We start from the raw sequence: 12,881 nt of genomic DNA on the forward strand, positions 1-12,881 counted from the left end.
TCACAGGGACAGACAGGGCAGTGATGTAGGGGTGGAGGTCGCGTTCCTGGGGCCTGAGAGACAGGGAGAACCCGGGCAGGCCTGTCTGCGTCGAGGCCTTCCTTTCCCAGGTGCTCCTGGGCAGTGACAGGACTCGAAGGCCTTGAGCTGTAATCCAGGCACATGGCCTCACCAAGGTATCGCCCCCTCCTTGACACCCAGTAGCCAGGAATAGAGAATGCGGAGAAACTCAGGAGGAAAAGCCAGCCAGCACGCGTGAGCCCTTGGGTGCTCAGCCTTCAGTTTATTCGTGCGAGTCGTCAAGGCTCGTGGGAGTCCCCACGGCCTCTGCTTCCCTCGGTGACTTTGCACACCTGTGCTCTCTGTCTCTGGGCCTCCCGGGTGAGAAAGGCACGCTCACCGGGCCCCATCTCCCTCTTCCGCGCCCTCCATTGCTGTCTCTGAAATGACCCGTCACCACGCCCTCTTCACCTCCTGTCCTCGTTCCAGAGAACGAATTATCTCTTCCCCGCTCCACGGCCACTCTCCACCTGCACCAGCCCTTTTTTGCGCTCTCAGGCTCTTGCCTGTCTCTCATCTCCGACCCCTCCTGTGTCTTGGGCCTTTCTCTTCAACCCATAAACATATTCATTCTAACATAAACCTTGACCCCGATTCAATCCAGTCCCTCTTCTAACCAATCCCTCTCTTCCCCTTTCCTACCAAACTCCCGGAGAGAGACATCTCTGCTTCCATATCCCCTGTTTGCTACCTCTGCAACCTAGCCTCTGGTATCATCACGTTACTGAAGTTCTCTTACTTAGATCACTGGCCACTTCTCCTTTGAAAAATGAATGAGTCTTTTTCAGGCTTGATTTCATGGGACGTTACAGACGAGGCCCTCCGTGGTCCAGGCCCTCCCCGCCTCTCCATCTTCATCTCCCATCATCCCCGAGGTCACATTTTATGCTCCAGCATCATTCAATTGCTGTAATTCCTCGTATTTATGAGGCATTTCCCCTCCTCTTGGCCTCAGCTCAGGCTACACCCTTTTCTTGGGATTCCGTTTTCTTCACTCTCATTCCTTCATTTTTTGTTGTTGTTTTGTTTTGTTTTTAATTTTTATTGAAATATAGTTGATTTACAATGTTGTGTTAGTTTCAGGGGTACAGTAAAGTGATTCAGTTATACATACATACGTGTGTGTGTGTGTGTGTGTGTGTGTGTACATATACATACACATATATATATAGTCTTTTTTTACATTTTCCTTCCATTATAGGTTATTACAAGATATTGAGTAGAGTTCCCTGTGCTATACAGTAGGTTCTTGTTGGTTATCTATTTTATATATAGTAGTGTGTATATTTTTTAAAATTTTTATTGGGGTATAGTTGATTTACAATGTTGTGTTAGTTTCTGCTGTACAGCAAAGTGGATCTGTTACACATATACATATATCCACTCTTGTTTAGATTCTTTTGCCATATAGGCCATTACAGAATATTGAGTAGAGTTCCCTGTGCTAGACAGTAGGTCCTTATTAGTTATCTAGTAGTGTGTATATTTTATTCCCAAACCCCAAATTTATCTTGACTGGCCAACATCACTCAGGCTTCCGGACCGGGTGTGGACACCATCCTCTGCCGAGTCTGGTGCCTGTGCATCTGTTTATCTCTATCGTTGCTTTTATCAGTTGATGTTATTATTACCTGTTTATGTACTTTGCCACATGCCTGTGAGCTCCTAGGGAAAGAGCCCTATGCTTTATTCCAGCGTTTAGCATGGTGCTTGGTGCACAGTAGTGCCAAACTGATGGCTCCCGGATGAATGAGTGAATTCTGCCTGGACCAATATTCATAGACAAGGAGATCGCTGAGTTGAAATCTGAAGGGTGAAAATTGCCCCAGAGAAAGAGAGGATGGGGGAAGGCCACCATTACTGTCTTAGGTTGGTTCCCTAGAGGCAGAGTCTGAGGTGGGGATTCCTGAAAGTGAGGGAAGAACCAGGGGCAGAGAGCTCAGCAAGGATGTGGTCTAAGTTAGACATCAGCCTGGGCCACCGGGAGCTCTGGTGCATGACCTGCGCACAGAGTTGGTCCCCCGTGTTGGTCAGTCATTGGCCGAGGGCTGCCCTTAGGGTGGGGGTGGGGCTGGATGGGGGCGTCATAACCTCCTGGGCCAAGGGCCCCCCGTTTGGCCAAGGCCAGCTGCAAGTTATCGTTAACTCACAATCACAACTGCTAAGGATGGACACAGAAAGCACCACCACACTCGCAGCAAAGGAAACGGCACGTGGAACGGGGCAGCTTGGTCCATCTGGGGAGCAGCAAAGCGCTGGGTATGGCTGGGGTGGAGGAAGTGAGTGGGTTGGGCCCGAGAGGGAGGGGCCAGCTCCTGGAGAGCCCTGTACCATGTGCTAAGCGTACCCCACATTTTATTCAAGCTATGCAGGGGGTTTTACGTATTAATTAATTGCTTTCAATTGCATTAAAAAATATTGGAGCGGCAGTGGTGAGTGGCTGAGGAGAGGGGCAGTACCGGGGTAGGGAGACCAGTCGGGGGCATATTCAAGAGTCAAGGTGGAGGGTGATGAGAGTCTGAACTAAGGTGGTAGCAGTGGGGCTGGGGGTGGGGGTGTCAGATGGGAGAGAGATTAAGGAGGTCAGGAGGGGGGTTATTTCCTGGCAGGGAGCAATCTACGACCACCCTGTGGGCAGCCACCTTCTGCTTTCAGGAGGAAGACCAGCTCTCCTCTTAGCCCTCACAACAGTCTGTTTTCCATGAAGCACTCACCCAGCCAGGGGCTGCAGGATTTGGCTCATCTGCATCAAAATGGTGCAAGGGCCGTGCAGTTCTGGAGTTTGACATTAAGGGATTTCCTTGTTTTCTGAATTGAAAATCTATGGGAGGAAACATGCATCAAGTGCCCTCTCCATTGTGCTGGGCGCCAGCACAATCAAGTCATTCCTCAGGAAAAAGAAGATCCTAGAGGAATTAATAAATTGGGGCTTGTCTAAGATAAATCCACAGTAAAGCTGGAAATAGAAACACAAGAGTTTTAGGTTTGGGTATTTTAGTCTAAACTTTAATTGAATTCTTATTACCCTCTCATTACCTTGGAGAAAACAATTTGAACTCCTGGAGGGAATAATGCTATAAACAAAAGGCACTGAAATAAATAGGTGTGTTAGTGTACAAAGGATAGTCACTTAAGTCTGTTCAAATCCTAATAATAATAGTTGAGGGACAGAAACAACACTAAATGCAAAGATTTCATCCAAGCTGCTCCAGCGCCCCGTGGGGCCGCCTCTCAGAGGCTAATCATTAGAAGAGCGGGGCGGGGCTGCCTGGGCACGTGCATTGTCTGTGCGACCCTCTTGCTCTTGCAGGTCAACAATGAACGGCTCTATCTGCCCCTGAAGCTGGGACAAGGGAAGATAAACATCTTTTCCTTTGGCTTCCATGTGGTGGTGGAAACTGACTTTGGCCTGAAGGTTGTGTATGATTGGAAGACCTTCCTGTCCGTCACGGTCCCTCGGGGCATGCAGAACATCACCTACGGCCTGTGTGGCCGCTATAACGGCAACCCCGAAGACGACCTGGAGATGCCCATGGGTCTGCTGGCCTCCAGCGTCAATGAGTTTGGACAGAGCTGGGTGAACAGGGACACCTTCTGCCAGGTTGGCTGTGGCGACCGCTGCCCTTCCTGTGCCAAAGTGGAAGGTTTCTCCAAAGTGCAGCAGCTCTGCAGCCTGATCCCCAACCAGAACGCGGGCTTCACCAAGTGTCACAGCAAGGTCAACCCCGCTTTCTTCTACAAAAACTGCCTGTTTGACTCTTGCATCGATGGCGGCGCCGTGCAGACCGCCTGCAGCTGGCTGCAGAACTACGCCAGCACCTGCCAGACGCAGGGGATCGCAGTGACCGGCTGGAGGAACTACACGTCCTGCTGTGAGTCCTTCCCGTTGTCTCTCCTTCCATCTTGATTGGTGTGGGCAGGCCGGTCATCCAGTACAGTCAGAGCAAACTGAGTGGGGCAATTTCAGGAAATGCACCTTGGAATTGAGTTTGTTACCTGAAACAAGAGATTGAACCGCCCGGAGCCTCCGTTTTCTTATCTATAAAGTGGGGTTAATACCGCTTATTTCCTGTATTCCTCTGAGGGCAAAATAAGATCACATACATAAAGCACAGAGCAGCACACATGGCATTTGGGCTCAGCAAGGGCACAATAAGATTCTAACAAAGGACGAATCGAGGGAAGAGTGAGTTAGCAGATTGCTTAGTTTGTTCTAGAACCCCATGGACCCATCATCAAGTGTACTGATAATTTATACACTTTCTCTTAGTGTGCTTTTCTATTTGGTTCATATATGTCATGTATCCGTGTCTGCGTTGATGAAATATAAGAGAATGTTAAAAGCATGGGAGGAAGAATTAGATACACCTAAAATTAACATTAATATTTGCACATCAACTACATCTCAGTGATAAACAAGAGAAAGAACTAGAGCTCCTGGATTCTAGCCTTGCTCTGTCCTTAAGGATCGGTGTGACTTTGAAGCATTTCACTTTTCCTCCCTGGTCCTTAGTTTCCCCCTGATAATGCTCTGCCTACACTCTTTATGCTACAGAAATGTCAGGAGGATCAAATTGGGTAACTGAAAGCCTAGCACACTCCATGCATGTTAAGTGGTATCGTTAACATTCGTGGCTCGCTTTGAGCCAAGCCCAGTGCTACACACTTTATCAACATTTGTTCCTCCATAACCCAATTAGTCAGGGAGAAGCTGAGACTCAGAGGAGTTAAGTAATTTGCCTAAGGTCCTACTGTCTCAGTGGCAAAGTCAGGGTTTGACCTTCCAGCCCCAAAGCTCCTGCCCTCAACTCATACACTTCACAGTGGAATAATTTGTCTGCATTTAGCACATCACAATAGGAAAAGACGGGGAAGAGAAACCAGTATTGGTCTTTGGCCAATCTGCCTTGGTCTGTTTTCCCATCTCAATCTCATTAGCTGTAACAAATTTCTTTTAGGCCTAACTGTATGAAAAATGCTACACGTGCATGCTGAATGCAAAGAGCTCTAAATAAGTGATCCAGCAGGCGTCCCGGAGAGTAAACTCCCTTTTCATCCTGGGAAAGGGAGATTTGGATAAAAAACCAGAAACAGTGTTGTCGTTTAATGCTCACACAGTTCATTTACATCCCACATAACCGGATTCATGTAGACTGGGAGGACAGGGTGGGAGGAAGTGGGGAACGGGAGGGAAAAGATGCCATTTCAGCCATGCTCAGTCCCTGAGTGAGGGGCTGGGGGGAGCGATGCCAGTAGGAGTGACTGTCCAGACTAACTGGCCTCTGGTGACTTTAGTAAAATAAACATGCCTATAAAAACGTCAGGGTCTGGATAAATCTCTAGAGCTACTCTGGACTCACTGGGGTGAGCTCAGTGGGGCGAGAGAGCTTGCCTTCCTCTAAATCAGCAGGCCAGGCTGTAGACACAGGGGCCTAAAGATGGTGCAGGACTGGGAGACAGTTTTAGGAAGGAGACACTGCCTGCTGCCTCTTGAGACCTGCTACAGGGCGTTCCCTCTTTTCCTGTGGCCATGCCATGGCGACTGCACTGCTGTCTGGCGCGGCTGGGATGGGGAGCGAGGGGTAGAGTATGCCCACATCCATTGCCTCCAGCTGCAGTGGGCAGGGAGACCGTAGGGAAGAACTGTGTTTAGAGGAGGCTAATTCCAGGAAGTTTCACCTTAATTTATGGATACCAATTCATAGGAAAGAAAAGGAATCAAGTTCGTAAGCCCTTATGACCTTACCTTTGAGGAGGAAGGTCCCCTACTTCTATGCAGCTTGGACCCATGGGGCTGAAACTGGTGCAGGATGGGGAAACCGTTTGGGAAAGGGATACCCTTCATAATGCATATGAAAACTGTTTTTCTTGTCCGTCTGTCCCCTCCACCAGCGACTTTTCCTCTCCCCTCCTCAAAGTTCTGTCCAGACGTCGGTTGCCTACTCTATACACCGTCACAGGGAGTTCCATCCAAGGCACTCAGAGCAGAGTCTGTCCTGCCTCACCCTTGGCCACGGGCCCCATCCGGGCCTAGATAGCTGCCTGCCAGCAAGGCCCAGGCCAAGCGTCCTTACCACGAGAGGGATAGACCTTCCCCCACCTTGGCATTTCAGGACAGGGGCCAAGATCCAAAAGAGAGCTCCTAAAGAGGTGGTGGTGGTGGTGACTGGCAAAAAGAAAAGCTAAAATAAGAGAAAGAAATTGTACTTTAAAGACGGCGTGTGGGTGGAGATTGGGGGGGCGGACACAGTTGGAGACAGCTTAGTTTTCCATTTTGAATTTCAGAACAGAGAAAAGCCGTGGGAGATGGAGTCCTAACTCAGCCAATTCAATCTGAGAGATCAGTGAACACAGGCTGCTTTGAATACAGTTGTTTGTAACCATATCTGACATGACGTTAATCTCTGAGAAGCAAGGGCAGAACAGCATCCCTCTGCCCACCCCCCCTTCTACTAAGAATTAATCCATTTCAACACTCACATGTTGAGATATGAGAATGGTGTTTTCAGGAGAAAAAGGATTAAACCAGAACTGCCCGTTAAATGTACGCTTTATTGGTAACAAGGTAGAATGCTGTTGTTTTTCAATGATATTGGCTGTTCCTATCAATGGGATAATTTATTACTCAATTACCTTCTTTGCAAATGCATTGGAAAACTCCTTCACCCAAGTTGAACAAACAGACTTGGGGCGGGGGTGGGGGTGGGGGTGGGAAAGGGAGGCCGATTGTCTTAATTACTAACCCATCCTTAAAATTCTTTCAGCTGAATTTGTCATTCTTTCAGTCCCTTAATGGGGGACTTAAAGTAGAGCGCTGGATGGTGAGGGTACGGTAAGAGAAGCAAATAACAAATGCATAGCAGGTATTTAGCTCTGCCCGCGTGCCAGGCACTATTCTAAGTGCGATATGAGCCCTCACTCATCGACTCCTGTAACTTTCCAGCAACCCTGTAAAGTAGGCACCATTAATAGTCCTGTTTTCTAGAGGAAGAAACTGAAGGTCAGAGTGATTCTATGACTTTCCCAAGGCAAGTGGCTCGGGTAAGTTGCAAAGTGCCTCCAGAGACAGTGCTCTCCCCCTGTGCAGTACTGCTTTTCTTACCCTGGTCAGGCCAGGAGGCCCTGAGGAGCTGGGGAGCCCGCAGGTACTGCAGAGGGTGTACAGCTGTGTAGGATCAGGTCTGTGAAGGCATCTACCAACCTCAGTGGGCCATCGTGAGAATTATCTGTGATGATGTCTCATAAACCAGGCCACCTGGTGCCTGACGTCTGGTACACGGTCAGCCAAGTTTGAGTATCATTATCATTTTCTCTTTTATCAGAGGCAGCTTTTGCTACTTTAGAGTCCTGGGTCCAAAGTCTGGTAATTAGGGGGTTTCTTATATATTTCTCTGCAAACTCAATAAATTCTAGTGGAACAACTTTTAAAAATTCCTATTACTATTACTACAACTGCTCCTACTATTAATAACAAGCTTTCATTGAAGTACCAGGCACTGTACCGGAAGCTTTGCAAAATTGCACTTCATTTTATCTTTACTACTTATTATCCCCATTTTACAGATGAGGAAGCAGAGGTTTAGTGAGAGTAAGTAACCTGCCCAAGGTGACACTGCTAGTTAGTTGCAAAGCTGGGGCTCCGACAAGGTCAATTCTATTGCATTGCTGCATTGCTCCTCAGAGGGACCCACACATCCTACCCACCTTGGGCACAAAGGCTACATCAGTCCACTGGCCACAGCAAGAGACACATTCGTGACCGTGATAGAAATCCAGGTGTAGAGGCATCATCACTCTCAGCTCTTAGCACTTCATTTGGGTGGAGAAAATCAGAATTAGGAATTTGGAAGTTTGTTTTCAAGAATCAAATATTTATTAACCACCTGTCATGTTCTCAGCACTATTTTGAGGGCCATGGAAGAATCAGAAGTGTAAAATAATGAGTTTATTGTCTAGTTGGGGAAATAGGACCAGCATACTTGACACAACAGTGGACATCTCTAAATCGGTAGTATATCTTCCCAGATATTAAAATGTATTGTAGAGTTTCAGTAATTAAATCAAGTCAATACTGGCACATTCCCAGAAAGACCAACCAGTGGAGTGATGAGAAAGTCCAGAAACAGGCTCAAACACTAAAGAGAAATTAGTATATAGTAAAGCTGGCATTTCAGATCACTGGGGGAAAATGTACTATTCAATAAGGGACAAACTAGCAGGCAGAAAACTATTTAAACACTTCCTTCATTTCCTCAATCAAAAATAAAGTCTGGGGTGGTGGTGGTGGGATGAATTGGGAGATTGGGATTGACATATATACACTAATATGTATAAAATAGATAACTGCTAAGAACCTGCTGTATAAAAAATTAATTAATTTAATTAAATTAAAAAGAAAAGGGAATGAAAAAAAAAAGTCCAGACAGAACCAAGATTAAACATAAAAATTTAAGTTATAAAACTACTAGAAGAAAAACAAAGGAGTCTTTTTGGTAATCTTGCAGTAGAGAGGGACTTTCTAAGCAAAATGACCAAAGCCATAAGGGAAAACCTGATAAATTTGATTACTTTAAATTTTTAAGTTTCTACATGGCAAAAACATAATCAAAGCCACAAACATACCAAAAAAAAAAAAAAAAAAAAGGAAAGAAGAAGAAGCAAAGTCAAATGATAAATATTTTTAACACATGACAGACAAAAGTCTATTTTTAATTTATAATTAAATTCAATAAGAAAAAAATTTTTACAATTCAATAAGAAAAAAATTCAACCAACACAAAATGTGCAAAGGATGTGAAAAGGCAGTTCACAGGAAAGACATACAAATGGATTACAAACAAATGAAAAGACAAGTCAACCTCACAAAGAATGCAGATGAAATAAGGACATAGCAGATATGACATTAAAATTGTTTTATTGTGGTAAAATAGACATAAAATTTACTATCTTAACCATTTTTAAGTGTACAGTTCAGTGGCATTAAATACATTCATATTGCTGTGCAACCATCACCACCATCCATCTCCAGAACTCTTTTCATCTTGTAAAACTGAAACTCTGTACCCACTAAATAATAACTCTCCATTCCATAATATTCCAATAATTCTCCCCACCCCACACCACCCCAGCCCCTGGCAACCAATGTTCTACTTTCTGTCTTTGTGAACTTAACTACTTTAGATACCTTGGAGAAGTGGAAGCATACAGTATTTGTCTTTTTATTTTTTAAATTTATTTTTGGCTGCATTGCGTCTCCATTGCTGTGCGCGGGCTTTCTCTAGTTGTGGCGAGCGGGGGCTAGCCTTTGTTGCCATGCGTGGGCTTCCCGTTGCGGTGGCTTCTCTTTGTTGCGGAGCACAGGCTCTAGGCCCGCGGGCTCAGTAGTTGCGGTGCATGGGCTTAGTTGCTCCGCGGCATGTAGGATCTTCCCGGACCAGGGCTCGAACGCATGTCCCCTGCACTGGCAGGCGGATTCTTAACCACTGAGACACCAGGGAAGTCCCCCAGTATTTGTCTTTCTGTGGGTGCTTTATTTCACTTAGCATAATGTCCTCAAGGTTCATCCTTGTAGTATACTGCAGAATTTCCTTCCTTTTTAAGGCTGAATAATTCCATTGTATATAGATATTTTGCTCATCCATTCATCCACTGATGGACACTTGGATTGCTTCCATGGTTTAGCTGTTGTGAATAATGCTGCTATGACAACGTGTATAAATATCTCTTTGAGATAGTTCTCTCAAATCTTTTGAGTATATACCCAGGAGTGGAATTGACAATAAGTTCATTTGTACCATTTTTTTAGATTCCACATATAAGTGATAACATATGATTTGTCTTTCTCTGTCTGACTTACTTCACTCAGTATGACAATCTCTAGGTCCATCCATGTCACTGCAAATGGCATTATTAGTTTCTGTGAAACTCTTAAGCAAACCTGTCTTTAATGATTGGCTAACACTTACTGAACACTTAGTTGCTTGGCACTGTTGTAAGTACACAGACTCACTCATTCCCTCCCAATGAGCCATGAAGTGGTGCCGTGGGTATCTGTGTTGTACAGATAAGGAACTGAGGCCCAGAGAGATTAAGTAATGGCTCCAGTCTCTTACAGCTTTTGGCTCCAGAGCCCACGCTCTTCACCAGCACCCCAAGTGCCTTCCAGAAAAGCATCTACATGCATTTGAAAACCACAGAACATAGCTGACATGGGTCGGTCTGTATACACAGGCACACACACAGTGCACGTTTGCCTTCTCAGAAATCAAGAGGCTCAGGGGCCTACCGTTTATAAACTACTGTCTTAGAAAAAGGTCCTGGAAGTTCTGAGTTGGTATTGGTATAAGAGTAGGGAGTTTTGCAGATAAGTTGGGACTCCACCTGGGGCTTGAAGGATGCAGGATTCAGATAGGCTGGGAGGATGAAGAAGGGGATGGGGAAGGGAGATCAACACACCTGGGGACCTAAAGGCAGGAGTGAATATGGGGCGCCCCCGGGGGGCCATCCAGTGACTCACTGGCATCAAGATGCATGTTGGGAGATGGGTTTAAGGCAACAGGTTCTAGAGGACCTCAGGAAACAAGGCCGAGGACAGGACAAAGATGGTGTGAGGAACCTCGTCACCTCCATCTACTCTTTGGTCCATTACTTCTGCAGGGATAAGTCAGATAGAGGCTTTCCATAAGCAGAGAGAGTAGGAAAGAGGGAAGGTGGCAAAGCTTCCTCCCTGCCGGGCCTCCGTCTCTGCAAGTGGGTGAGCGATGGGCCAGAGGAAAGCGTTGACCGTCCTGGTGACTGTCGATCTTGACTCTCGTCTCCCGTTCCAGCCGTCACCTGCCCTCCCAACAGCCACTACGAGAGCTGCGTGAGCGTGTGCCAGCCCCGCTGCGCCGCGATCCGCCTGAAGAGCGACTGCAACCACTACTGCGTGGAGGGCTGCCAGTGCGACGCCGGCTACGTCCTCAACGGCAAGAGCTGCATCCTGCCCCACAGCTGCGGCTGCTACTCTGACGGCAAGTACTACGAGGTAGGGGCGCCCCGCCCGCCGGGTCCTCCTTGCTGGGCAGCAGATTGCTCTCCCGCTCCAAGAGGCGGGCCACGGTGGACCCATCTTCCCACTTGATTACGAAGATTGTGGTGTGGATTCGCAGGGAGGCAGAGCGGGGGGCCGAGAGGTCAAGGACAGGTCTGGTGAGGTTCTTGCGCACGGAGTACCGGATTGGGAAACGTGTTTGGGTCTCACTCTCCCACCCCTCCTCGCTAGCATTTGTGTTTCTCTCTCCTCCACGCCTTTCTCTAGGCCCTTCTGATTTCTTCTCCTGTAAATCTTAGTTAGAAAGCTTCTGATGTGGCTACTGTTTGGAAATAGGACGGTGGTGAATCTGACATTTGTAGCTGTCTCAGCTAAGGACACTTTTAACTGCAAAAGATAGAGCTGGAGGCTGGCAGATGGGGCTTTCCCTCTTCTGCTTATCACAGCTCCATTAGAGGGAGTGAGGGCTGCCATCTCTGCATGTGTCATCTGTCACTCTAGTACCATCCCCCAAGACTTGTGTCCTACCCTCTGCTTCTCTCTCTTTGGGGGCTTCACGTAAAGCTGATGAAGATGCCCTTCATTTACTTTTCTACCCTGTAATCTTTCTTTATGTGCTGTAATGCTAAGCTAGAAGAGATCTTTCCTGGAGAGGGTATTTAGCCCTTGGTTCTGCCTCCAGGCCATTCTCTGTTTAAAGGATATCAACACCGTACACTGGCGAGTAGACAGTTAACAATAGCATCGATGGAATAGCTGCTATTTGCAGATCGCTGTGCTAGTGGTATCGTTGGGGATGATAAATCATGTTCCCTGCCTTAAGGAACTTGAAAATCTATTCAGGAGAAGGGGAAAAAATGCACTTTAGGGCCTCCCTGGTGGCGCAGTGGTTGAGAGTCCGCCTGCCGATGCAGGGGACGCGGGTTCGTGCCCCGGTTCGGGAAGATCCCACGTGCCGCGGAGTGGCTGGGCCCGTGGGCCATGGCCACTGAGCCTGCGCGTCCGGAGCCTGTGCTCCGCAGCGGGAGAGGCCACAACAGGGAGGCCCGCGTACCGCAAACAAAAAAAAAGCACTTTAAAGAACAAGAGGACAATTACAAAATAACATATCAACAAGTGAAATATAATACCCTAGAGAACTAATCAATTTTAAGATGAAAAAGAGCCACAGCATTAAAAAAAATCTAATTGAAATGTCTGAACTGGAAATAAACTAGGCAAAAAATAAATAATGCCTCCTTTCTGTAAAGATGCATTGTTCTTGTTCAAGAACAACTAAGTTGGCTTTACTTTGAGAGGAGATAAAAGAAAATCAATATGGACGTTACCTTCGGTCTCATTTTCGGTGGGAAGTTTGTTTAAATGTTGTATTAGAAAGATGGGAAAAAGTAGAGTAAAATAGTAAAATTGATCAAAGAAGGCTTCTTGGTAGAGGTGAGTTTTGAAGTTAAGCTCTTAGAAATATTGATTATTTGAAAGGAAGAGGCAGACCATGTGGGAGAAAATAATAATAGATTCCGTTTTCCCACAATCTGGGAGAAGAGATAACCAGGCTCAAAACTGAAAAACACTATTACAATCTCTGCTCCCCTGTCCAGAGATTTACTGAAATGTATCCATCTAGCAAGTGTGTCATGCACCCCTCCTCAGAGATCCTGAGTGTCTGTGACATAATGGAATGAGATTTGGGTTTGATCCTAGCTGAACCAATGCTGTTGATGTGACATTGAGCAAACTGTGTCATTTCTCTGAGCTTCTGTTGCCTTATCTACAAAACATTACTAATAAT

At 46.5% G+C, this 12,881-nt stretch overlaps 1 protein-coding gene across 1 annotated transcript in view; it reads left to right on the forward strand.

Moving 5' to 3' along the window:
- The window catches only part of TECTA (tectorin alpha), a 71,053-nt gene that overhangs the window by 36,322 nt on the left and 21,850 nt on the right, over positions 1-12,881 (forward strand). The window contains exons 11-12 of the mRNA XM_007450613.1: positions 3,371-3,932; positions 10,887-11,086. Coding sequence (XP_007450675.1) covers positions 3,371-3,932; positions 10,887-11,086 — 762 coding nt within the window. The remainder of the gene's footprint in view (positions 1-3,370; positions 3,933-10,886; positions 11,087-12,881) is intronic.

The sequence above is a fragment of the Lipotes vexillifer genome, unplaced genomic scaffold (assembly GCF_000442215.2).
Source record: "Lipotes vexillifer unplaced genomic scaffold, Lipotes_vexillifer_v1.1 scaffold352, whole genome shotgun sequence".
Classification (NCBI taxonomy): Eukaryota; Metazoa; Chordata; class Mammalia; order Artiodactyla; family Lipotidae; genus Lipotes; species Lipotes vexillifer.